We start from the raw sequence: 27,547 nt of genomic DNA, 5'->3' as shown, positions 1-27,547 counted from the left end.
GGGCCATAGACACAATGTAATTGTGATCTAGAAGTGTCTTATGCACACTTTCTTATTTTCACAAGTACGAGTATAGTATTCTACCCTTAATGTGTAGGTCCAAAATGTATCACGGATATCAGTATGCTCAAGTGCTTTAATATAGACGGCAGTGTGTAGTTTTAAGCTATTATCCCATTAGCTCACTTACATTATTCACACTTTCTTTGATAAAGTGTAACAGTGAGCCACAGTGTTAGAACAATGGGGTATAAGCGGATGGCGTGCCTGCCGTATAGCCTGGCACCCTATCCTCTGATGCTTATCTGGGTTATAACACTTTTTATTACACACCGTATGCTCTGAATCACATTGGGGCAGATGTATTAAGCCTGGAGAAGAGTTAAACTGGAAGGAGATAAACGCACCAGCCAATCACCTCCCCACTGTCATATTTCAAACACAGTTGATTGGCTGGGTCTGCGAATGTAAAAGGGGTTACAGTAACGAATGCACCTGTGCACCAGCTAGGTGATTTAGAAAACGTTGACCGTTGAGGACCAGTTTGGCCAGGTATAAGTCATTGGGTCGACAGCACTGGGTCAAGCACTGAAGGTCGACATGCTTCAAGGTAGACGAACATGAAGGTCGACATGGGCTTAGGTCAACAGGTCATTAGGGTGACACATGCATTAGGTTGACATGGACTAGGTCAACATTCAAAAGGTCGACATGGGTTTTAAAAAAAATCTGAGTGTCGACATGAGCACTAAAATAGGGCACTGCATCCCCTCGCATGCTTCGGACACAGTGCCTCGCTACTCTCAGCACTATTTTATTCTCCCACCATGCCCTAGTGGATGGTAGGGCAGATTTCGGCTACTAAAAGCGTGAAAAATCCCATGTCAACCTTTTGATTGATGGCCTAGCCCATGTTAACCCAATGCACGTATTGACCTAAGCCCATGTTGACCTTCAGGTGTGTCGACCTTGATGCATGCCGACCTTTCCCTTGTTGACCTAGCGACCCTGTTCCGTTTGGCCAGCCCTGGTCTATATAGTCCAAATGGAATGCGTTTCCCTTGCCGTGTGAATCGGGATTGAATATCTGGTCATAAGGAAAGGACTCCCTGGTTATGCTGTTAATATAACAGCTACCCCGCTGTTAAGATGGCCACATCGCATTATATTTTCCACTTTAGGGTTTGTTCTAATTTTTTCACAAGAACTCCAAAAACCCTTTAATTGTACTTGCCGACTCTCCCAAAAGCTGCCGGAAACTCCTGATTTTTGGGATAGTCCTCTGCAGCCCCAGAAGAGTAGGTAACTCTCCTGCATCCTGCCTGCTTCCTAGGGAAGTGGGCAGGATTGTACACTGGCAATCACAGGAGGAGCTGCGAATAAACAGCTGTTTCCCCTGTGTTGGGGGTGGGGCCGAAGGACAAGACTATTCAGCCTCGCCCCCCTGATGTTCCCTTAAGTGTCTAAAGGTATACCGCCAACTTCTCCAACGTCTCCGGTGGGACCGGCCTAAAATTTAGGGCCGTGGCCTGGCACAAAGGGGCTTGGCCTAAAACAAATCACGTCAGTCCTGCGAGGTCATGCCCCAGGTTTGCCGCAGTGGGGGCATGGCCAGCGGCTCTGTGAGCTTTGCGTCTATTCATCGTTGCACAGCGGGTGACAAGGGGGACTCCCAACTGCCTGCCCCCCCTGCCACGGGACACTGCCTGTCCCGGCCGAGACGTGGGAACGCCCCAAAAAACAGGACTTTCCCAAAGAAAGCGGGACAGTTGGGAGGTATGCGAAAGGCCCCCTTACATTAGAACAAGTCAGACCCAATTTCCAAGCAGCTCCCCTGGCAGCTTCGAGGGAGAGCTCACTTACGATTTGGCACTTCATGTGCCATTTTATATGCTCCCAGGGAGCTGCAGGCACATGAATTTAAAAAACCCGGCCGCCCATTCTTTTGTATAAGTTTTTTTAATGTCCAGGCCGCCACCCACTGAACGCTGAAGATGCAGAGCGAGGGGAGTGCTTCTATTCCCCACTCTACAGAAAGGTGTCTGCCAGCGGTGCGGAACCGCCGGCACACACCTACTACAGGCTGCATTGTATACAATACATCGCGGGCAGAGGCAGAACTCTGGGAGGCAATGGAGTCATCTGCCACCGGGCTCCTGCTTTCAAGGGGGCACCTCTCCACCACTGCCAGTTTAAATCCATTAATTGAAAGCCATCAAAATTGCTTCTGTGGCTGAGTTCTGAAATATATGTGTGTTCTCCCTCTTTTTCTGTATATACATACAGTATATAATATATATTTCATAACAGACTATATATATTTTGAATAACGTTGTGTGTGTGTGGGGGGGGGGCACCAATATTCATCTTGCCTCCGGGCAACTGGGACAAACTTACGCCACTGATCGCAGGTGCTAAAATGCTCCGGCAGCCAGTCCGACCTCTGACTCCTGTCTGTTGCGCACAGGACTGCACATCAGATCGGACGTCATACACATATGACTGGGGCCAATTTCACCCGATTTATCGGCCCCATCTGAAAGCCTGAGGTGAAATCTGAGTATTGGGACCTTAAAGAAGGTACTGTAAGTATACATTTCAAGGAAACTAAAATAATGTGAAAAGGATATTTAAAACACCCCTTTCCACATAATTTTTAGTAGAGTAATGGGCAGAATTCTATCTCACTCGGGACAGGGCGAATTCGGGGAACTGCGCATGTGCAAGCGCGTATTTGTGCATGTGCAAGCAATGAACGGCTTCAGCGAGTTACACAATCACCAGGTGGTTTGTTATGGGGAGGGAGGGCCGGAGGTGGACGGGAGCAGTGAGGGTGCTGGACCATGGGAACACTGAGGGTTGTATGGGCATCCCCATGGGAAAAAAAACTGCAATTTACCATTTAACAAGTGCAGTGTGAAAGGGGTATATAGCGATGTTCTCAGTGACATCAGTAATGCAACACAGTGATTTGAGGAGGTTTATTTACAAAGTCTTCAAACTTCAGTCCACAGATCCTGGAGTTCCCGCAGCAAGTCCCAGCACCCGGGAATACTTTATAGAGAGAGATAAATGGGCAGATAACTCGCAATGTGTGAATTACTACGGAGTGCAGACAGCTGGCGGAACATGTTCCTGGTACAATAAACATGCACTCCAGCCGCGGCCAGCCTGCTTACATACTCCACATACATTCACAGCCAGTCAGTAGCCTATGTAATTAGTACCGTACTCCAGTATACAATCTGGAACCAGCAGCACATTCACTATACAGCTGCAGCTATTAATCCGGTAAATCCCTTACTTACACAATATAGTTGTGAATAGAAGGAAACAGAGCCTGCATATAATTATTTTGCAAATTGCATCATTTAGTACCATCCCCGCCCTCCCGAAGAGCTGTGAATAGCGCCATTTATATGAATTGAGGCGGAGGTTAATGGGGCAGGGCTTAATGACAGCAAGCCCCGCCACAGGAAAGCTGCAGAGAGTCTCCTCTAGGGGCAGATTTATTAACCTTGGAGAAGAGATAAAGCGGAGAAAAGGTAAAAGGAGATAAAGCACCAGCCAATCTCCAACGTCTTTTTCAAACACAGCTGATTGGCTGTGCTTTACTGTATCTCCTTTTACCTTTTCTCCGCTTTATCTCAAGTTTATCTCTTTTCCAAGCTTAATAAATCTGCCCCTCAAGGCCCCCATACACTAGGGCGACTTGTCCTTAGGACAAGTCGCCCCCGACTTCCCCTTAGGACAAGTCGCCCCCGACTTCCCCCTGAGCTTCCCCGGCTGCTCCCCGGGGGAGCGTGATTAGATTGGCACTTGATGTGCCATTTTTTACATGTGATAAATCGTCTCGATTTATCACATGTAAAAAACCCGGGGAGCGGGGGGGGGGGGGGGGGGGGGCTACAGAGCAGGGCTGCTGGTGGGAGCAGGGGGGGCTGGGGATGCTGCGGGGGACACAGGCGGCATAGAGCCGGGCAGAGGAAGCCGGGAGCTGTCAGTGCTAGAAAAAAAGCCTATACAATGAATGGGCAGCCTGTGATTGGCTAAGCGCTCTCTCAGCCAATTGCTGACTGGCTGAGAGAGCGCTTAGCCAATCACAGGCCGCCCATTCATTGTATGGGCTTTTTTTTTTATTCAGTACTGACAGCTCCCGGCTCCCCCTGCCCGGCTCTATGCCGCCTGTGTCCCCCGCAGCGTCCCCAGCCCCCCCTGCTCCCTGCACAGCCGCGCCGCCCCACTAGGTCCTAAGTCGGGTGGTCGGACGTGCAGCAGGTCCGACCACCCGACGCAGATCCGATGCGCACGGGACCGCGCATCGGATCTGAGGGGACATCAAAACTAGCCGATTTTGGTCCGATTTCGGCCAGATCCAACTGATCTGGCCGAAATCTGACCAAAATCGTCTAGTGTATGGGGGCCTTTAGTCTCCGGGCTTCTAAAGAAAACTAAAGGTAGACATCTATGTCTTAGGCGTTCTCCACCCCTCATACTGCATCCAGGGTACTTCTTCCACGCCCGCGTTTGGAGAGAGTGTAAGCGTTTCTGCACCATTGTCTCTAGAACGCCATTCAGTTGAATGAAGGGACTTTCTGTGTAGTTTTAACTTTACAGTCAACAGGTCGACATCCATATGGCCAAAATGTTAACACAAGCGAAAGGTCGACCTGACTGTGATCGACACATGGTACACTACTTTAGGGTCCACATGGTCAGGTGTCTACATTAAAACTTTAAAAATTCATCTCAATCCTTTCATGTGTCAACATTTTGCATGTTGACTTTATGCATGTTGACCTTTTGGTGTCGACTTAGTATACCGCACCCTTGGTTTATAAACCCTACATGACATATACTCACTCCGCCTGGATGTTTCCTTAAATGATTCAGATTTCTGTTAAATGAATGTGCCAAAATAAGTGGTAAGTTGAGCTGTGGGTATGGGTCATTGGGTTGACCCATATCAGGTCGATGAATTAAATAGGTCGACATGGCTAAGGGTTGGAAGGTCGACAAGCATCAGGTCAACAATGGAAAGGTCAAGAGTCAAAAGGTCGACATGAATTTTGAAATTTTTTGTGTCCTGAATGTTGACACAGTCGACATGGACACCGTGAAACTACCACTGCGCTCAAATGCTTTGGACATTTATCCTCCCGCCACGCCGTAGTGGTTGGCAGGGCATGAAAAACCCATGTCGATCTTTTGACTGTCGATCTTCCCATTATTGACCTAATGATTGTATCAACCTTCCAGCCTTGTCGACCTTAACCATGTCGACCGATTTCATGTGTCAACCCAAGTCACGTCGATTTTTAATGGTGGACCCAATGCATGTTGACCATTAGGTCGACCTAATGACCAAGGGCCAGATGCACAAAGCTTCAAAAGTTATAAAATGGAGAGTGATAAACAGACAGCCAATCACCTCCTACCTGCCATGTCACAGACTGTGTTTGAAAACTGTCAGACAGGAGCCGATTGGTTGGTTGTTTATCACTCTCTATTTTGTCACTTTTTGAAGATTAGTGCATCTGGCCCCGTGTCCCCTACAAGATCCACCATACAGTGACACGTTACATCGGCACATGCTTAACGGTGGATGAATTTGAGGGTACACACTTTACGGCGGTCGGCCAATATCATTTAGCGTTTAGTTCTTTGCAAATGACTGATTGTCATTTGCTCCCATACATTAACAGATTTTTGCTCCAACCAGATAGATTGGACATATAGGGATACATTTACTGTACTAAAGCTTCTAAAAATGAAAATCAGTGATGTTGCCCTTAGCAACCAAGCAGATTCTGTTTGTCATTTTTCTAGGATGCAATATTGAAATGATAGACAAAACTTGATTGGTTGCTATGGGCAAAATCCCCTTTTAGAAGTTTATTTACCTCATAATCTTCAAAAGTGTCTATCCAGCATGATCGCTTATGAATTGCGGTACTTGTTTCCTATCTGGGCGCCCGTCGCGGGCATCGCGGGTACATTTATGTATGGCCGCGACGCGACCGACGCGATGCCCGCGATTTCCCATTGAAACCAAATGTTAAACTTGGAAATCGTGTCGGTCGCTTCGCGGCCGGCCATAAATGTACCCGCGATGCCCGCGACGCGATGCTCACGATTTCCCATAGGAATCAATGTTAAAAGCCGCGATGGACCCGATTTTACTGTTAAATGCCTCAATCCACCCGATTTGGCCATAGGAATCAATGTTAAATGGGCCACAGAGCCCATTAACCCTTAAATGTCCCCCCAAATTTTTGACGCCACCCCACGATCGACGCCAACCCGAAGCGCGGCGAGCGCAGCGAGCCCCGCGAGGGGACGCGGATACCTTCACAATTATGCGCGTCCCCTCGCGGCCTTCACAGTGAAGGTATCCGCGTCCCCTCGCGGGGCTCGCTGCGCTCGCCACGCTTCGGGCTCGGTGGCTCGCTGCGCTCGCCACACTATTATATTCTCACACCACGCCCTAGTGGATAGTAGGGCATGAAAAGGTCGGAGGACGCGTACCGCCGCCCCTCGCGGGCTCGCTGCGCTCGCCACGCTTCGGGTTGGCGTGGATCGTGGGGTGGCGTCAAAAATTGGGGGGGACATTTAAGGGTTAATTGGGCCTAATTCAGGGTTAATATGGCCAAATCGGGTCAATTGAGCCATTTAACAGTGAAATCGCGGTCAATCAGCCTTTTTAACATTGTTCCCTATGGGAAAATCGCGGTGATCGCGGTCATCGCGGGCATCGCGACCATCCAATTTTACCCGCGATGCCCGCGATGACCGCGATCACCGCGATTTTTACCCCCGATGACCGCGATTTTGATCGTGGGCGCCCAGATAGGAAACAAGTACCTGAATTGCATCCTCAAACACAGCTGTAGCTTATATGCAACTTTACTCGTATTAACGTGCAATAACAGACACAATACAGAGAGGACTTAGTGGAACTGGCACAATTCTAAACACAAGTCGGCTGTAAGTGCCCCTCCGCTTTACATATGACCCTGATGTGTATATACATCTGAGTTGTACGCGCCTCAGATGCCGCCCCGCCTCTTTTCACACTTTTGGTTTTATACTCGACTTCATCGTCACTGTGTACTTCCACAGTCCAATACCTGAAAACAGGCGTATTTAATCTGACACGATCCCTTGTTTGTCTCACAAGTCCGTAGTCACCCCCTATGGGCATTGCCCCATTAGACAGTAGCGTTACACCTCAGTTATGCTCTTTCAGTTGCATCTTCAGAAATATCTCATGATCCTGAAGATATGACTGAATTGCCCGCAACTGTGCATCCTCCGTACATTTTTCTGCCGTAGACGCACAAGGAAAACATGAAGGGCAGTACGGATGGTGTCAGGGGCGGATCCAGGATAAAATGACAGGGGGGGAACCATGATAAAAAAGGGTTTGGGTGGGGGAGGGGCGGTGTTAATGGTGCCAGTGTACATGTTAAGAGAGCGGCAGGAGAGGGTTGGAATGGAATTAAAAATAGGCCCTGGCATTTAAAGTACGGAGGCCCACCATGGCGACAAAAGTGAAGGATGTAGTTGTGCGCGCGCCAAAGGCGCGCTCCAGAAAAGGGTGTGTGGCCACTCAACAGGGGGCGTGTCAACACCATATACAACTTCTACACATTATGCAACAAAATACTAGACCCCATTATACTTGCCCCTTACACATGATGCCAAATGGAATGAGTCAAAATTGACATAATGCCACATGGATTGAGCCAAAATTCAAATAATGCCACATGGATTGTGTCAAAATTCACATAAATTCTTATAATGCCACATGGGTTGAGCCAAAATTCACATAATGCCACACGGATTGAGACAAAATTCACATAATGCCACATGGATTGAGCCAGAATTCACATAATGCCACACAGATTAAGCCAAAATTCACAATACACTTCATAAACAGGGACATTGTCCACCAAAGGCGCTTATTAAACATTTACACCATAATGTCCATTACACGTTAAGTTACACGCCATTATGTCCATTATGTGTTATGCCAAACACCATAATGCCTATTTAAAATTATGCTACATAAGTGCTGCTTCTCTACATGCTCATTGCCAAGGGTTCCATGCTCATTGCCAGAGGTTCCATGCTCGTTGCCATGTGGGATTACATGCTCATTGCCAAGGGGGAATACATGCTCGTGGTAAATGGGGGACAGCCGCCGCCAGGCAGAAGTGATAGCCACTGACAGTGGCAGAGCCTGGCTGTATTCAGAGCACTGCAGGTCCCGGCTATTTGAAATAATACCCCTTTCACACCAGAAAATGCATTCCCAGGTTGGCCCCTTTTACACCAGCCTAGTCCCTGCATTTTCTGGTGTGATGGGGAGAGAAAACCACCCCTCCCCCCTTTAACCAGTTATCTCATTTAACCGGCTATATCTTTGGAACCAACTGACCCATTTACATGAGACAAGTATTATATTGAAGAACTTTTGAGTTGGCTTTGAATGATTTTGGTCCAGTGAAACTGAAACGTTTGGTTCCAGAGTAATCTGCCCTCAAAATCATGAACAGCCATGAAATTACATTTCAAAAATAAAAAATTCGGTTTACACGCATTATCTCTGGAACCGATTGACCGATTTGGACCAGCCTGGTATCATATTGAAGGCCCAGCGATTTGGAATTGAATGATATCAACCACAAGCTTCTGAGATGCCAGGACGGGAACTGGCAGCCGTCGGAACCGGGTGGGGGTTGGAATTGACGGGTCCCATATTATCCTATGGGGAAAAAACGTTACAGGTTTGCCAGGCAATATCTCCGGTTCCCGGGGGACTAGAGACACGGGGCTGGGCTCGTTGGAAAGCCCTGGTCCTCAGATACAAAATAAATGACAGGGGGGGCACGTGCCCGGGTGCCCCCCCCCCCTGAATCCGCCACTGGATGGTGTAATGGTTAGAATTACTGCCCCACAGCACTGAGGTCATGGGTTCTATTCCCACCAAGGTTTTAACTGTGTGGAGTTTGTATATTCTCCCAGTGCTTGCGTGGGTTTTATCCGAGTACTCCGGTTTCCTCCCACTAATCCAAAAACATACTGGTAGGTTCATTGACTGCTAACAAAATGAACCCTAGAATGCATGAGTGTGTGTGTGTGTACAGTGAGTGAGGGGCAACGGGCTGTGTTCCACCACCTTTTATGTTACGGAGAACTGAGTTCCACCTCTTCCACTGCCCTGGACAGTAATTCCAACCGAAAATCCTGTCCAAACAGCGGCTTCTTCTGGACACAGTGTATGTGATGTCATGCCGTCACCACCGCAGAAGTGAAGAGCCACTAAGAGGAGCAGCATCTGTGCTTGCTGAAGACAGGGAGAGAGGTGGCTGGAGGGACTCAGAGGTGGGGAAGCTGCTGGAGGGACACAGGGCATGGAGCTGCTGAGGGACATGGACAGTGATCTGCTGGAGTGACAGAGACAGATGTGTATAAGCAGCACAACTGTGGACATTATGTGTATAAGGGGCACTACTGTGTGATTTAATATGAATCCAGGGCACTACAGTACATGCGATGTAATGTGTATATGATTGTGCTACTGTGTGTTGTCATTTTAATTGGAGTTACTATTGTGTGACCACACCCCTTCCTTGTGGGACCATTATCCCCTTATAGGAGGTAGGGCACAAATTCCCTGGCACTGTCTAATGCAGGGGGGTGGGGGTCGGTGTTAGGGGAAATGAGTCCCACCACCTCTCCAGGACCACTTTAAGCCCTGGGAATATGTATGCGCTACATAAGAAACAGTTAACTATTTTTATTTATTTTTATTTATTATGAAGCTGTGCTGCATCCAGCCACAGTTACTTTCAGCCAATATAATTGGATTAGGAATCATCGATCTCTATGAAGAAGTACACCGGGCGTTTACAATAAGCGCTGGATCGCTTACAACCATTGGGCTCTATTCATAAAGAAATATCATTCTCTAATACCAGGGCTCTTCAATTCTTCATCCTAGTCAGAGCAGCGGGTAACCTGATTCCTGGTACACTTGTTTCCCCGTACAATAATACGAAACGAGCCCCTTGTGTCCAGCATCGGTTCTGCGATGTGACTGGACAATGGAGAGAAAGTACAGTGTGCAGATGATTTATTGAACACCCAATAAAAGGGACCACTTAACGGAGTATGTCGCTGATAAGGTAAGTCCTCCTGATTGGCTACACATCGAAGCGATATATAGTGATATTTCCCGGTAGCCAGGGCCGGCGCCACCACTAGGCAAATCTAGGTATTTGCCTAGGGCGCCGGCCACTGGAGGGCGGCATTTTGTGCCGCCCGGGTACCTGTCCTACGGCGCTGTTTATTTAAATCTGGCGGCGGAGGCAGCGGGGGTCCCTGCAGTCCATTAGAAATCACGAGCGCTATCCGCCGGGCTATGCGGAAGCACTTCTAGTGTGAAAACTCTGGCAGCACGGCGCACGCTGATCTCAGCCAATCAGCATGCTGCCAGTGTTTTCACACTAGAAGCGCTTCCGCATAGCCCGGCGGATAGCGCTCGTTATTTCTAATGGACTGCAGGGACCCCCGCTACCTCCGCCGCCAGATTTAAATACACAGCGCCGCAGGACAGGTACCCCCCCCCCCCCGGCACCGGGGCGATCCCCCCAAAAATCACACATGTCTAAAAGTCTCACCTGATTACATCCAGTCCCCAAAGTCTTGTATACAAGATCAGTGATCCCTATTTTCAACACATTTCTAAACACATAAAACTACTTTGCGCAAATGTAACACTCTCCGTCATTATCAAAATAAGCCGTAATGCTAATTTCCAACACTTTCACCTGGATGAAACCGAGACACAATGTTAAAATGAGGTGTGTGGATAACAGCACATTAAGGTGTATACTAAAGCTTCTAAAAATGAGAGGAGATGTTGTCCATAATCTGATTGTTGCTAGGGGCAACATCACCTCTTTTAATTTTTGAAAGCTTTAGTAAATTTACCACTTAGAGATAAATTATCCCTAAGATTAAGAGGTAAATTGCCTCTAAAGGGGACATTTACTAAAATGGGAGTTCTACTTCAGATTGGATGTTGCTATGGGCAACAATCAGATACTCGGACAGATTCTCTAAACTTCAAAAGTGATAACATGGAAAGTGATAAACAGCCAGCCAATCAGCTCCTGACTGACATTTTTCAAACACAGTCTGTGACATGGCAGGTAGGAGATGATTGGCTGGCTGTTTATCACTCTCCATTTTATCACTGTTGAACTTAGAGAATCTAGCCCACTATCTATTATCTTCTAGAAGGTGCTAAATAAATAAGTAGATTCTGATTGGTTGCCCATAGAAATAGTGCTCCCATCTTAGTACATTTACCTCAAAAGTTTGCATGCTGCATTCCCATCAGTAATATGAAGGTTACCTTGCTGACAGCTCCCAGGCTGCAGAACAAGCAGCAGCATCCAGGCTGCGAGGCACGCCTGCACAAAGTGGAGCAGCATCGGAATACAGAGCCACAGGCAGATAACACAGTGCTCCTTAAAAAAAGGTCCAAATAATCCAGGTTCTTCCTTTTGCTGGACTCCTGGCTTCCAGTGGTGCAAAAGAGATGGAGACTGGCAATAGGTAGAGTACTAGGGGTCCCACCAGTACTTGAGGTCAGGTTGTATTAGTATCCAGTCCACACTCCAGCAACATTGCAGTGAAGACACAGAGACCAGGACTGTGAGTGTCCACCTCTGTAATACAAACCCGTCACTCCCCCCTCAGACTAGCAGCCAGGGGATATAAGGAAGAGCTGAGATGGATTTCCTATTGAACTGTTCACACTGTGAAATGTGCATGATCTTTGCAGTATCCAGTGGTAGTATTTGTGGTTACATTTTTGTTGCACTGTCAGATGCAAAAAGCGATAAATGCTTAGCGATAAAGCGTTCATAAGTGTCATTCAATTGATCTGTATACTATATACAACAGAGCCTTACACAGCGTCATTCACAACCGATGTTTGCAAATTGTGCGTTTAACATGTCAGTCACGGACGCACTAAACGATAACATATTTCATCAAATGCTAAAAGAAAAAAAAAAACAATTTAGGCTCGACTAATTACAAAAAGATTGTAGCGGTCATAGGTGAAAGCAAATGAGTAATTATTACTTTGTTATTTTTAAAAATTGTGAAAATAAACAGATTTAAAGGTTTGGGGGTTCCAAAGGGCTTTTGAATGGGATGTATAAACTTGGATATTATAATAATCACGCATTATTATCACTTATTAAACTGCAGTATCTACTTGCATAACCCAGGGCTGGGGTAAGGCTTTTTAGCACCCTAGGCAAAACTTCAACCTACTGCCTCCACCTTCCCTCAACCCCACACTGCCACCAATACCCACTGTCCAGCCCCTCACATGGAAGCGTGGAGTTGGGGGGAGGCAGAGGGGCATAATGTGTGCATGCTGCAGTGTGGCATAATGTGTGGGCATTACAGTGTGTTATAATGGGCTTAATGCAGACCTGATCACAGGATGCATTTGTTTTCAAAATGGGTAAAACCATGCTGCAGGGGGGGGCAGATGTAAAATAAGCAGAGGGACAGTTCGATGTGGGAGAGTTATTTTGTTTCTGTGCAGGATAAATACTGGTTGCTTTTTTTTTGACACTGCAATGTACGTTTCAGTTTGAAGTCAGCATTACAGCATACAGGTGTCACAGCTTATCACCTGGGCACATAGGGGGTTATTCTAGTCCATTCTTTCTGACAAAATCCTTCTTAGATGGACAAAACCATGTGCACTGCGGGTGGGGAAGATGTAACTTGTGCAGAGAGAATTAGATTTGGGTGGGGTTTTCCTTCAAAGTGAGATCTATATTGCAGTGTAAAAATAAAGCAGTCAGTATTTACCCTGCACAGAAACAAAATAACTCACCCAAATCTAATTATCTCTGCACATGTTACATCTGCCCCCCTGCAGTGCACATGGCTTTGTCCATCTAAGAAGGATTTTGTCAGAAAGAATGAACTAGAATAAACCCCATAGTTACGCCACTGTGTCAGTGATTGACAGTCTGATGCCATTTGGGGGCCAGGAGGGGGTAGCTGCCATCTGCGTTTTGTCCTTCTCCGTTGTGGGGGAGGGAAGATGCCCGGATCTCGGTCAAATTACAGAGATTTTCTGCCCCCTTTCCTATAAGATGCGGCGGCCATCTTACTTAACCCCATGGGTCACACAGCCGGCCATTGCTGCTGGGGATGATTCGATGCTGTATCCTAGGTTAGATATTGAGGCGGGACGCACGCTGCTGCGTTACCATATTAGAGCCGTCACTGCCGAGAGCAGATCCAACCAAATCTGTATAAGGGCCAAAAACCCCTATGGTCAGATGGGTCAACCCCAATTAGGTCGACATGCACTGGGTTGACCACTAAAGGCCGACAGGGTTTAGGTTGAAACAAGCATTAGGTCGACAATGGGACAGTCGACATTAATTTTTTGTACCAAATGTTGACATAGTCTAAGGACAATATTCAGGTCCTTTCACAGTAGTCCTTTGTTCGCACGGGGACCAATGTTGTCTCACTGCGCATGTGCATGCACGCACCCAGGACAGCAGGCGGGCGGGGCGGAGAGTGGCGTGGAGCGGCGGGTGGCTCCATTAGCATATTGGAACGCTGGGCGTTCTCATGCTAATGAGGCTGTGACATGGGTGCGGGGGGCGATCAGCTGACATCACCGGATGTCAGCTGCCCGCCCACTTCCTTCCGAACCTGTGCGCATATGTAAGGTTGCTATGCGAGCACGTTCCACATCATTCCATGGTCCACTAAGGCATTCTCAAAAGTGTTGTATGACTTCCTTAATACTCTCATCTTCCCTCAGGCTTCTGATCCCGTGTCCCTTTAAGACATTTAAATCTCTTCCCCACCCCGCAAAACTAACCAACTTCAAGGACAAGACTGCAATGATCCGTTACATAATGTTCTCCTCTGAGCAACAACTTACTCATTGATTCCCCACACCATAATTGCCTACACTTGCGGAATGGCCGATAGACTCCCAAAAATTGTCTGCTCTAATTTATTTGTGCATGAAACAAGGTTTTAAAACATGAAACAAAGGGTACTTGTTTCCTATCTGGGCGCCCAGGTTTTCTACGTACGGCACCGTAATTAAATCGGATCGCATCGCATCGGATTCGGTACTCGATGATGTACGATGGCATACGATGCTATCCGATCCGATTTCATTTTAAATCGGATCGCATCGCATGCGGTGACTCGATCAACCAGATTTTTACATTGGAATCAATGTTAAATGGTCCCTGAGACCCGATTTTACATTGATTTCAATGTAATAACCCCGCAAACCCACGATTTGTATAGGAAACCCCCCCCTGATGGTTTAAAATGCGCCTCCATTGTTAACGCCACCCCAGTATTGACGTCAACCCGAAGCGTGGCGAGCGCAGCGAGCCCCTCGAGGGGCGGCGGTACGCGTCCTCTGACTTTTTCATACCCCCACTATCCACGTCGGCGTGGAGTTGAGAATAGAATAGTGTGGCGAGCGCAGCGAGCCACCGAGCCCGAAGCGTGGCGAGCGCAGCGAGCCCCGCGAGGGGACGCGGATACCTGTGAAGCCCGCGAGGGGACACGGATACCTGTGAAGTATCCGCATCCCCTCGCGGGGCTCGCTGCGCTCGCCACGCTTCGGGCTCGGTGGCTCGCTGCGCTCGCCACACTATTCTATTCTCAACTCCACGCCGACGTGGATAGTGGGGGTATGAAAAAGTCGGAGGACGCATACCGCCGCCGCTCGCCACGCTTCGGGTTGACGTCAATACTGTGTTTCTGTGCAGATGTGACAAGGGGAGGGCTTTGAAGGGTAAATAAATACAGTAGTGTTACAGATGGGCCATCCTATGGGCCAACCATAAAAGCGGGAACGAAATCGGATCGCATCGCATCGTTCAATATCGTGTATGTGCATTTGTGGTATCCGATGCGATGCGATCCGATTTTTATACGGAGAATAGCATGGTGCGCAATTAACGTAGCGGGCGCCCAGATAGGAAACAAGTACCAAACAAAGTTTGTATTATATCAGGCACTGAATTTGAATGCTAAGGAATAATTTTTGTAAACATATTTAGTGTCAGTTACATATCATGTCCCCAGTAGTGCCAGTTATATATCATGTCTCCAGTAGTGCCAGTTACATATTATGTCCCCAGTAGTGCCAGTTATATATCATGTCTCCAGTAGTGCCAGTTACATATCATGTCTCCAGTAGTGCCAGTTACATATCATGTCCCCAGTAGTGCCAGTTATATATCATGTCTCCAGTAGTGCCAGTTACATATCATGTCTCCAGTAGTGCCAGTTACATATCATGTCCCCAGTAGTGCCAGTTACATATCATGTCCCCAGTAGTGCCAGTTATATATCATGTCCCCAGTAGTGCCAGTTACATATCATGTCACCAGTAGTGCCAGTTACATATCATGTCCCCAGTAGGGCCAGTTACATATCATGTCCTCAGTAGTGCCAGTTACATATTATGTCCCCAGTAGTGCCAGTTACATATCATGTCCCCAGTAGTGCCAGTTATATATCATGTCCCCAGTAGTGCCAGTTATATATCATGTCCCCAGTAGTGCCAGTTACATATCATGTCACCAGTAGTGCCAGTTACATATCATGTCCCCAGTAGGGCCAGTTATATATCATGTCCTCAGTAGTGCCAGTTACATATCATGTCACCAGTAGTGCCAGTTACATATCATGTCCCCAGCAGTTCCAGTTATATATCATGTCCCCAGCAGTGCCAGTTATATATCATGTCCCCAGCAGTGCCAGTTACATATCATGTCTCCAGTAGTGCCAGTTACATATCATGTCTCCAGTAGTGCCAGTTACATATCATGTCCCCAGTAGTGCCAGTTATATATCATGTCCCCAGTAGTGCCAGTTACATATCATGTCACCAGTAGTGCTAGTTACATATCATGTCCCCAGTAGGGCCAGTTATATATCATGTCCTCAGTAGTGCCAGTTACATATCATGTCACCAGTAGTGCCAGTTACATATCATGTCCCCAGTAGTGCCAGTTACATATCATGTCCTCAGTAGTGCCAGTTACATATCATGTCCTCAGTAGTGTTAGTTACATATCATGTCCCCAGTAGTGCCAGTTACATATCATGTCCCCAGTAGTGCCAGTTACATATCATGTCTCCAGTAGTGTCAGTTACATATCATGTCCCCAGTAGTGCCAGTTACATATCATGTCTCCAGTAGTGCCAGTTACATATCATGTCCCCAGTAGTGCCAGTTACATATCATGTCCCCAGTAGTGCCAGTTACATATCATGTCTCCAGTAGGGCCAGTTACATATCATGTCCCCAGTAGTGCCAGTTACATATCATGTCCCCAGTAGTGCCAGTCATATATCATGTCTCCAGTAGGGCCAGTTATATATCATGTCTCCAGTAGTGCCAGTTTCATATCATGTCCCCAGTAGTGCCAGTTACATATCATGTCTCCAGTAGTGCCAGTTACATATCATGTCCCCAGTAGTGCCAGTTATATATCATGTCTCCAGTAGTGCCAGTTACATATCATGTCCCCAGTAGTTCCAGTTATATATCATGTCTCCCGTAGGGCCAGTTACATATCATGTACCCAGTAGTGCCAGTTATATGTGTCCCCAATAGTGCTAGTTACATATCATGTCCCCATTAGTGCCAGTTACTGGTGTCCATGTCCCCAGTATTGCCAGTTTCAGGTTTCCCCAATAGTGCAATTTACATATCATGCTCCCAGTAGTGCCAGTTACATATCATGTCCCCAGTAGTTCCAGTTACAGGTGTCCCCAATAGTGCCAGTTACATATCATGTCCCCAGTAGTGCCCGATACAGGTGTCCCCAATAGTGCTTTTAGAAAAAAAAGTACATTCCAGATAAGGGATACTCAAACTGTATCACCTAAATGTATTGAAGGGCTTTGGAGCAGTTATTGTGAAAAACTGCTCCAAACCTTTGAATTTGCAGGGATTTTGAAGTAGCAAGATCGCATTTCCCATACTTTGAAAGGTAAATGCGAGCTGGTCTCAGTTTTGAAAAATTTCTGCAAAGGTGTGTGCGCGCACGTGTGTGTGTGTGCACGCGCGTGTGTGTGTGATGGGGTGCTCAGCACAGAGCAAGGCCGTCCCGCTCGCCTGGCTTCTTACCACAATGTGCCTATATAAATTTGTGGGAATATTGGTCAAGTGCCAGTGTATGGCTATAATATGGAGGGACGCAGACAGAGGAGGAATGTAAACGTAGGATGTGCAGAGGTTATGATGGGAGATCATGGATCAGATGGAGTGCCGCTCATTCAGACAGGGGCTGGCGGTGGATTCGCCTGCTGCCAGACTCTGCCAGCTGCCGAGCAGGGGATGCGCGTGCACGAGACGCATGCAGGGCCGGTGCAAGGCACCGGAGCGCCCCAGGCGAGTCGGGGTGGGGGCGCCCCGGTGCCGGGGGGGGTACCTGTCCTGCGGCGCTGTGTAATTAAATCTGGCGGCGGAGGCAGCGGGGGTCCCTGCAGTCCATAAGAAATAACGAGCGCTATCCGCCGGGCTATGCGGAAGCGCTTCTGTTGTGAAAACACTGGCAGCACGCTGATTGGCTGAGATCAGCGTGCGCCGTGCTGCCAGTGTTTTCACAACAGAAGCGCTTCCGCATAGCCCAGCGGATAGCGTTCGTTATTTCTAATGGACTGCAGGGACCCCCGCCGCCAGATTTAAATACACAGCGCCGTAGGACAGGTACCCGGGCGGCAGGGGGGGGTGGGGCAAAATGCCGCCCTCCAGTGGCCGGCGCCCTAGGCAAATGCCTAGATTTGCCTAGTGGTGGCGCCGGCCCTGGACGCATGTGCATCCCCTTCAACCGGAGCTCTCCCCGGGTCCCCGCAGCCTCATCGCCGTCCCCCATCGCCAACGTTGCGAGTGAACCAGAATAAGGGCCACAGACCCAATCGCAAATGTGCAAAAATCGTGATCTGTGATTATTAGACATTTGTGATTGGGTCTGATTCACTTACATCTTTCCCATAAACTCTGCACGGTACTTGTTTCCTAGAACGGCCACAATCGTGAGTGATCGTGGCTCTTAATTAAGGGACACGATGCTCACGATCTGGCCGATTTTTTAAAATTTTTTCACTTTGATTGACAGAAATCGGGTCGATCGGTCGGTCGCGACCAATTAAAATCGGCCGCGATGCGACCGACCGATTGACCCGATTTTTCCATAGACTTCAATGTTAAAAAACATTTTAACATTGAAATCGGGAGGATCTTGTCGGTCTTGTGCCATTATAATGGCACAAGATGAGATGGACTTGATTAAGTCCATCTCACATAGGGTAAAATGATAAAAAAGGTGAAATGGCCAAATATGACCCATTTCACATTTTTTATGTGCCCGCCATGACCCCACGATAGACGTCAACCCGAAGCGTGGCGAGCGCAGCGAGCCCGCGAGGGGCGGCGGTACGCGTCCTCCGACCTTTTCATTCCCCTACTATCCACTAGGGCGTGGAGTGAGAATATAATAGTGTGGCGAGCGCAGCGAGCCACCGAGCCCGAAGCGTGGCGAGCGCAGCGAGCCCCGCGAGGGGACGCGTATACCTGTGAAGTTAGACGCGTCCGCTCGCCACGCTTCGGGCTCGGTGGCTCGCTGCGCTCGCCACACTATTCTATTCTCACTCCACGCCCTAGTGGATAGTAGGGGAATGAAAAGGTCGGAGGACGCGCACCGCCGCCCCTCGCGGGCTCGCTGCGCTGGCCACGCTTCGGGTTGACGTCTATCGTGGGGTCTAGCCCACTTAGTAACATTTGGGGGGGCAATTTAAAATAATCAGGTGAAAAAAAAAAAAAAATCGGGTGAAAAATCGGTCAATCGGATCGGTCGCATCGTATGCGACCAAATCGCATGCGATGCGATCGATCCGATTTTTTATCTTACGACCACAACGATCTAAATCGTTGTGGCCGTTCTAGGAAACAAGTACCCTCTGCACATCCTAAGTCTACATTCCTCCTCTGTCTGCATCCCAGTACATTATAGCCATACACATTATCTCCCCCCACTCATTATCCTCTTCCGCTCTCTCATTATCTGCCGGTTCCCACATATGCATCATTGGTACAAGAACGTTGTAGCTTTAGACTGAGAAACATTCTGCACAGGATGACCATATTTGTGACAATGGGACTAACAAAAAGGTAAGAGCAGGACCCCCGTACCTCTTGGTCTGTTATTACCCAGCCTTGTCTTATTACTGTTATTACTTATTTATGAAGAACTGTTAGTAATAATAATGATATTTTTAGCACACTAAAGGCCCATACACACCGGGTCATTTTGAGCTGAAAGACGCTCAAACTTGGTGTTTTGAGTGGCTTTCAACTCAAAGCCGCCCAGTGTGTACAGACCGGCGATGTGCGGTGATGTGCGCTCCCGCATCATCACCAGGAAAGTCGCTCATCTGTATTATCAGCAGATTAACGGTTTTGAGGGGCGGCTTTCCATAGCGCTGAACTATACAAAGCCGCCGCCCCCCCCGCTGACAGCACCGGGCAGTGGGGAATCCGCTCAGTGTGTACGGCCCGGTGATCATTGCTGGGAAAGCCGTTCATCTGCTGGTATTACCAGCAGATGAGTGGCTTTGTAGACGGCTTTGCATAGTGCTGAGCTATGGAAAGCCATCGCCCCCCCCGCTGACAGCACCGGGGGCAGTGGGAAAGCCACTCAGTGTGTATGCATACCTCCCAACTTCTAGGGAGAAGGAGGGAAAATTTGGGGGCGCGGCCTAATTAAAGAGGGTGTGGCCTATACTCACGGCTCCCTCGCGAGGCCACGCCCCGGTTTTTATGGGGGAATGACCCAGATACAGATGGGGCAGGTCCCATCTTGGCAGGGGATGGCGCTGGCGTCGCCAGCCGCCATCCCCCGCCAGCGCCATGGCGATGGTGAGAAGGGGACGCGCGCGCACGAGAGGCGCGCGCGTCCCCTTCCGACGGCGCTTCCATCCGTTCCCCCGGGTCCCCGCCGGCTTGCCGGCGGTAACCCGGGGTCCCCGCCGCCTGCCCGCATCCCCCCCTAACCCTGTCCGTCTCCCTGAGGCGGAGACGGACAGGGTTTCCGTCACGCTGGCGACGGAGACTGAAACGCGCGTGCGCGAGATGCACGCGCGTGCCCGTGAGACGCACGCGCGTCTCAGTGTATTCGCTGGCGCGGCTGCTGGCGGGTCGCCAGGGCGGACGTTCTGGCGATCCGCCAGCCAGGATGGGACCTGCCCCATCTGTACTCTGTTAGCCTCTAGCCACGCCCAGAGCCGAATTTCCCATTAGGCACATGAGGCACGTGCCTAGGGGCGGCACATGTTTGGGGGCGGCACTTGGATGCCTGTGATAGTACTGTCAGCCCAAAATGTACCAATAACTGCAAAATATCCACTGTACTGTACTATATTCCATCTTATATAGAGTGTACATTGATAGGACATGCAGATACTGCCCCTATAAACTGTCCTACTTAGTAAACATTATTGTTGTGCCTAGGGGTGCCCTCATCCCTAAATCCGCCCCTGGCCACGCCCCCAGCCCCCTGGCTGCGGGAATAGACGCGGTACGTGCACACAGCGTTTATTTACTGCTGCTCAGCAGCCGACAGGGACACTGCCGGCCGCGGGACGTATGCGGGAATGTCCCCAAAAACCGGGACATTCCCGCGGTAATCGGGACTGTTGGGAGGTATGTGTATGCACTGAGTGGCTTTCCCCCCAGCGATGACAGAGGTCATCGCTGTCCATACACGCTGTGCATTTTTTGCGCAGTGTGTATGGACCTTAACATTGTTTTTTTTAAGACAGGTAAATAAAACATCTTTAGACATTTTGTAAAATGTGATTGTTTTCATATTATAGCTACAAACTACAAAAAAAAAAAATCTGTTTTTTTTAAAGTAAACTGAAAACATATTTCAGCTCTGAGGTCACTTTCGCAGTCTTTATACCTTGTTTTTACAAACCAGTTATTTTGAGTTTCTAAACAAGAGAAATGACGACATGGAAAATCAGCAGAAAGAAAAAGGAAACGATGGCCATGCTGCAGGTCCGAATCCAGACGCCGGCCGATGCGTGGGCTACTGTGCATGCACATTGACTGCACTGCACATGCACGATGCCCGGCAGCGAATGGCTTAGGCAAATATTTCTATTTTCAAGCCGTTCGCCTGGTGAGTGACAGGGGGTGAGCGTGCGGAGGTGGATCCCGGCAGTGTCAGGAGTGTGCCAGTAATAATGGTGGGGTCGTCCAATGAAATGCTGGGAGTGTTCGGGAAAACACAGGTATCCTTAAGCCTGCTAAGGGCAGGCGGATGAGACAGCAGACGGCTGGAAGCCGAGTAAGTCCTAGGGTACGCGGCGGCTGCGAACAGCAAGGACCAGAGGTAAAGTCCTTCGATACAGAGTTAAAATCAAATGATATTTTCTCTAGGCGGCCGGATGGAAATGGATGTGTACCCGTACACATCCATTCGCAGCCCCTGCAAACCTATTTGCAAGGCGGGATTTCATGGGGCATGAGTCGGATACAGACCTATTCGCACAGCGGCAGAATTTGGTCCTGTGCAAATAGGTCTGAATGGGGCCCTTAGTCTCAGAGGGCATTCAGGACCACGGACAACATTTTCATGGCGGTTAGTAAACCAAATGAAAACATCCAAAATATAGTTTTTGGAGAATAATTTATCATCAGTAGTTGTACATCAACAATGTAGAACCACAAATGTAGGCTATGGTTGCTAAGATTGCAGTTTCTGCTTTCATCATTGTACCATAGATGTCACTGGGAATATGGAGCCATGGAGAAGGATGGAACTGCTAGCTGGCACTAGGTAATGCCCCTTTCAGACCGCACTTTTTACCTGTTATTTTGCCGTTTTAAAACGGTAATTTGTGAAGTCTGAAAGGTGCAGAGTGAATTTACTGTTTCTATTGAACTGGTATTTCTAAATGGTTATAAAGCAGCGGTCCTACCCGTTTCAGACCCGTTTTTTTTCATCCACTCTTTTCTATGGGTAAAAATGGGTTCAGTGTTGTGAAGGAACAAAAACTGCATTGAAATACTGTTTAAAGACATGCGGTGTGAAAGGGGTTGTTACCTGGCAGACCCGTTTTTAGAAACGTTTTACAATACCTGGTCAAAGCCAGTTTTGCAGTCTGCAGCATATGTGTACTCTGGGTGCAGGGTATAAAGTACATGGGATTCCCGTGCCGAGAGGCCATAAGCTCCACAAACCCTGCTGCCATTGCAAATGGTCTCATGATTGGATTGTCCGTGTCTGTTCCTAACACAAGATAATACCCTGAAGTGGGTGAGATATCCACTCCCATCCTGATGAACTTTGTGCTCTAGAAGTGGATTAAAAAAATATCTAAAGTGTCTTGTGTCACTGAAGTCACTGGCCAACGAGACCCAAGATGATTCAGGCAGGTTTTTCTCAATGAGCATGGGCTGCAGAAATGTCCCAAGGAACCACCAGTGGAATGCTCTTTGGGTGTCAGTAGCTGGGTTAGAAGGTAGGAAGCCAGAACCCAGGGGCTGAATCAGAGCTGCATATTTGCGTGGTCGAATGACCACGCGTGGGCATGATTCACAGTGTCCCCTTGTGAATGGACCATGTGAAGTCTAGCCTTCGCTGGTCTTACGCAAGGTGATTACTGGACATTTGGGGTCGGAACACTGGCATTTTCTGTAAGTGCCCCTGAAAAAGCAGGCATTGCCCATCCTTGGGGAGGGAGGGCCGCTGACATCAGCAGCCCTCCTTGTCCCCACGGCCTTCGCACCTGCGACTCATTCTAGACTTACTTGGCGGCTGCGAGCAGGTCCGAATGGATTTTCCCTATGCGCACAGCTGCAAACGCATTCGCAGCAGTGCACAGGGGCTGGGGGCCTAATTGCTTGGCTATGAACACTCGCAGCCCAGCGATCAGCTCTGAATCGGCCCCATAGTCATTTCTCTCCTCTCTTCCCAGTGGGCATTCTGCCCATTCATTCCCTTTCCAATGTTTTGTATTTTTTAAAACACAATCAAGAAAGATGAACTTTTTCTGTATGAAGCCAATACAACTGGCAATGTCATTTAGGAACACCTGCTGTTGAGCCACCGGTCAGCGTTTACTTATATTGAGTGATTTCTTGTTAAAGCATTGGCCACGCATTCCTCCCGAGAATTTGCCCGCAGTTGTTAGAGTTAATCAACCCTAAGGGAGGTCATGCTATGTTAGATCTGTCTTTTTCTGCATTGCAGAATACAACACGTAAAACATCTCTTTTTAAAAAAAAAGATGCTGAAATGTTCTTTGTATTTCTTTTGCAATAGATTATGAAGATGGTGGTGCATAAAAAGCTTTGAAACGGTTGGGGAATCAGAGCGGACATGAGGAGAAGTGGAGGCTCAGAAAATAATGTTGCATTATGTGGGGATACTAATGCAGTAGAAGCAGAGTTTTGAATATAACGACATTACAAAACCAACCCTATGTTTGATGCAGAAGACTGATTGCACTGTGTGTGGGGGAGCTGGGGGACAGATGGGTGTGCGTGGTCTTTTGGTGAAGGTTTTATGTAAAGGTTTGTTGAGACGAGCAGTCTATTGTTGTTTTACTGTAATTGTGTGAGTCATGTTTTTGGCAGATGCATTGTGGTCTCAAGACATCAGCAATTCCAATGATGAAACAATGTCAAAATCAGACAAAGCAAGTCCTACAGCCCCGCATGCAGTGCCAGATTTGTCAGTAGGCTTGTGAGACATGGGTCTAGGGGCGGCACCTATTATGGGTGGCAGTGGCCAGTCTGTGCATGGCTGATTGGGCAGCGGCAAGTGGAGAGCGCCGCCACCACTGACATGATTCATGTCGGCGGCACCGCTGCCTGCTTAGCCATGTACATGATAAAAGATTCACACTGGCTCAGGCTGAGCTGAGCCACTGCCACCCATAGGATATACTAAACACACAGCTTATTGGCTGCTGTGTATAGAACGGGCATGGAGGGGCAGGGACAGCTGACATGAGCCTCCGGGTCCTCCCTCCCTCCGGGTCCAGTCCAGAGTAATGTGTGTGACAACATCACGCCATATGCCTAATAAGGGCAGCGGACAAAAATGTTGTGCTTAGGGGCAGCCTGACCCCTAAATCTGGCCCTGCCTGCATGGCGGTACACGGCTGTGCAGCCGGAGAGACCCTTATTACCGCTGTAAATATATGACTAGATATGTCCTCTATATGCTCTGCTTCACCTCCACTACTTGTCAGGGCCAGATTATAGTGGGGGCACAGGGGGTCAGTACCCCTGGGCCACCCTCTATCTAGGGGCCCCCTGTGGTTGGCATGAATTTATAAATCTATTTTATTTTTTAGCTAATGGTTTTGTGCATGGGAGTGTGGTAGTGCTGCAGCTTCACCTATCTGCCAATGTGACAATTGTGAGGTTATCAGATTCACTGTAAATCTGTAATTACTATATTTTATTAGGTGTAGTAATTAATGTACTATTTTAGTCCGTCGGTACCCTCTTGTTCTCCATATATGTCTATATACTCCCTATATGTGTGTGTAGTTCCAGATCAGATCGCTCTCGCCCTAATATGGTCTGCCAGGAAATACCCAGGAAATAAGTCACCAAAAGGTTATGTCCCATTACCATACTTTTGTTCCTGCTATCACAGGAGGGTGGAAGCTGAGGGGCAATCTCCACAGGGGGGTTTACAATTCTTTGCAAACCTCTGGGCTCTAGCAGACTTTGTGGAACCGGCCACCACAGGGGGTGATCAGCCCATAATGTAATCAGCCGATTATTGTTCCTGCTGTTTACATGAGGGGGATAGCTGAAGGACAATCACCACAGGGGGTGATCAAATTCCCCTACTATCAACAGGAGGGTTGTCCACAGGGGGTGACCACCACATAATGTAATCAGACTGTGTTTTATATCTTGGGTTGACTCTGCTATGCATATCTTGGCCACTTCCAGACTTTCTGGAACCGACCCCAGCAGGGGGCAGAAGCAGATGGGCAGCAGCAGTACCTGGGAGGGGGGATAAACCTGACTTGAATCCACCAATAGGGATTGAGTGCAAGCCCACTGATGGTATGGAGAAGCGTGGGAAATAGGAAGTTTTTAAAATGACTGGCACACAAGCCAGGAGAGAGAATTGATGGACTGTCCTGGACTAAGAGGTTATGCTCTGTCTAGGTATCGTGTGGACTTATATGCTATCACTGCGGTGTGGGATAAGTGATAGTTTGCCCTGTGGAACTGATCTGGGACTGTGACTATACAAGGACTGTCTGTTTGGGCCTGCTACCTGAATATCTTTCTACTCTGCAATTTACCTTTGCCACTGTTTATTGTCTATTTGTGCGTGCTGTGGAAAATAAACCATTCTTCTGGTTTCATCTGCTCGGTGTCTGAGTGATTGAGGAACTCGTACCCTCACATTTGGCGGCAGCGACAGTGGGATCATTCAGACACCAACCATCGAGCACAGAAAGCACAGAGAACAGAGGATCAGACCATATGTAAGGAAACGGAAAATGCAATAAGGTGATGTTCAGCAAGTGAGCAGGTGTCAGTCCTGTGAAAGGGAAAATGTTTCCAAGGAAAGAAAATCGATGCCTCAAGACCCCTGTAGCAGAGGAGCTCAGGGATGGAGGTTCTTCAGTGTATCGGCAGGCTGGGAAGCCGGATCTGTTATTTATTGTCAGGAAAATGCAGTATATCTGGAAGTACTGGGAAGACGCTCAGCAGATGGTCAGCGGGTGGAGAGTATCCAGCATACAGGACAAAGTGTGTTACCTGGGGGATGCATTCCTGCACTGTAAAGGTGAGGCCACTTCTTGGAATCTGCTAAGAGAGCCAGAGTTTGTAGAATTTACAGAGGAAGTGATTGCTACAGTTACCCAGATGCTACAAAGAGGACAATATTCTGAGGCTGAAGGACAAGTCCAGAATAAATTGATGCCCCAGATAGAACCAGAGGAAAGGTCTAGAAGGGGGCTACTGCAATCTGGGCAGACAACCGAGGGGTCTGCCACAGAATTAATTGTTACCGCAAGAGAAGGGTCGTTGTCAGGGGGGCCCCTAACTGCCCTTGAAGAAATGAGTATGGAGGAGCTGATAGCAGAAGGTCAGCTGCGAGGAATACCCATCCGATCCTGCACTCGCGGGGAACTCCTTCAGCAGATCCTGCACGATCAGGGAGATCCTACAAATGCATTTGCTGATTATCGAGCCTGGATCCTCCATTTCGGTGCACAGTTGAGTGTGTGGGAACAATTGCAGTGTCTGGAGGAGTGCTTCGTGGTGGCAGAGGAAGAGGCGATTGATCGGGGGCTCCTGGATACCCCAGCATGGCAAGATCAGTGTCGCAGGGGGCGTGATGAAAGGCACCGTTTGCAATTGCTTCTCCCCCATCTTAGGGAGGAGCTGCACTACTGCTTCCCTTTTGCTGAGGTGGGAGATGCAGAGCTATTATCCTGCTGCCAGGGGATCTATGAGGACTGCGTCCAAGAAGAGATCGCCGTGGTTAGAGGAGTATCCGACAACATCCAGGCCACCAGCCCACCAGTCACAGATGACGTCGTGTTTCGGGCTGCCCAGCATACTCAGCTGGGGAAGGAGGCTATCGCGGAGAAGGAGGTGTGCGCAGAAGTAGCTGCAGGTGAGCATCTGGCTTTTAAGGGGACAGAGCTGACACAGCCTGTCCTGCAGCCACCAGCGGAATTGTTTGTGATGGAGGGTCCCTCCTCAGCCCTGGACATTGAGACCAAATGCTGGACTGAAATGTGCCATGCCCCTAGTTTGGGTTTGGGGGAGGAAGGACATGACGGGGTGGTGGAAGTGCCAGGGCCAGAGCCCCTATATTGGCCTGCTGTTTGGCCCCTGTTCCTTGGGCAAGAGGGGGAGGTGGAAAGTGGTCCCTGCCCCATTGTGCCCGAGGCAAAAGTATTAGTAGGTTACAATGTTGCAGAGGGGGGGTACCCAGAATCCGAAGAAGAGGAATTGCTACAGCCCTTGTTAGTTCCAATGTATGACTTAGACTGTAATCATGCCCTTGCTGGTTCTGCAAACCAGCCGCCTTTTACAAGATGGGTTTGGTATGATGTCACCCTGTGGGACTCAGGTGGTATATCCAAACCCCAGATTCTCGGCTCTGCATCCCGCTATTCCAGGTTGTTATTGGTTCCTGAACAGCTGGGTACCGGGACTACAATAGTAGGGGAAGGAATGTGAGGTTATCAGATTCACTGTAAATCTGTAATTACTATATTTTATTAGGTGTAGTAATTAATGTACTATTTTAGTCCGTCGGTACCCTCTTGTTCTCCATATATGTCTATATACTCCCTATATGTGTGTGTAGTTCCAGATCAGATCGCTCTCGCCCTAATATGGTCTGCCAGGAAATACCCAGGAAATAAG

The 27,547-nt window shown here is 48.5% G+C and overlaps 1 protein-coding gene across 6 annotated transcripts in view; it reads right to left on the bottom strand.

Moving 5' to 3' along the window:
* The window catches only part of VWDE (von Willebrand factor D and EGF domains), a 169,053-nt gene that overhangs the window by 57,916 nt on the left and 83,590 nt on the right, over window positions 1-27,547 (bottom strand). For 3 of the 6 annotated variants that reach the window (XM_083186809.1, XM_083186810.1, XM_083186811.1), the window contains exon 1: window positions 11,429-11,731. The exons of the other annotated variants lie outside the window; for them this stretch is intronic. In XM_083186809.1, the coding sequence (XP_083042935.1) occupies window positions 11,429-11,507 (79 nt within the window). In that variant the 5' untranslated portion in view covers window positions 11,508-11,731. Of the gene's footprint in view, window positions 1-11,428; window positions 11,732-27,547 lie in introns of those variants that run through there. 6 annotated transcript variants of the gene reach the window in all.

The sequence above is a fragment of the Crinia signifera genome, chromosome 5, assembly GCF_055691185.1.
Source record: "Crinia signifera chromosome 5, ASM5569118v1, whole genome shotgun sequence".
In the NCBI taxonomy this organism is placed as follows: Eukaryota; Metazoa; Chordata; class Amphibia; order Anura; family Myobatrachidae; genus Crinia; species Crinia signifera.
Note: the sequence above shows the minus strand (reverse complement) of the source record. Positions and strands in the feature narration are given on the sequence as shown.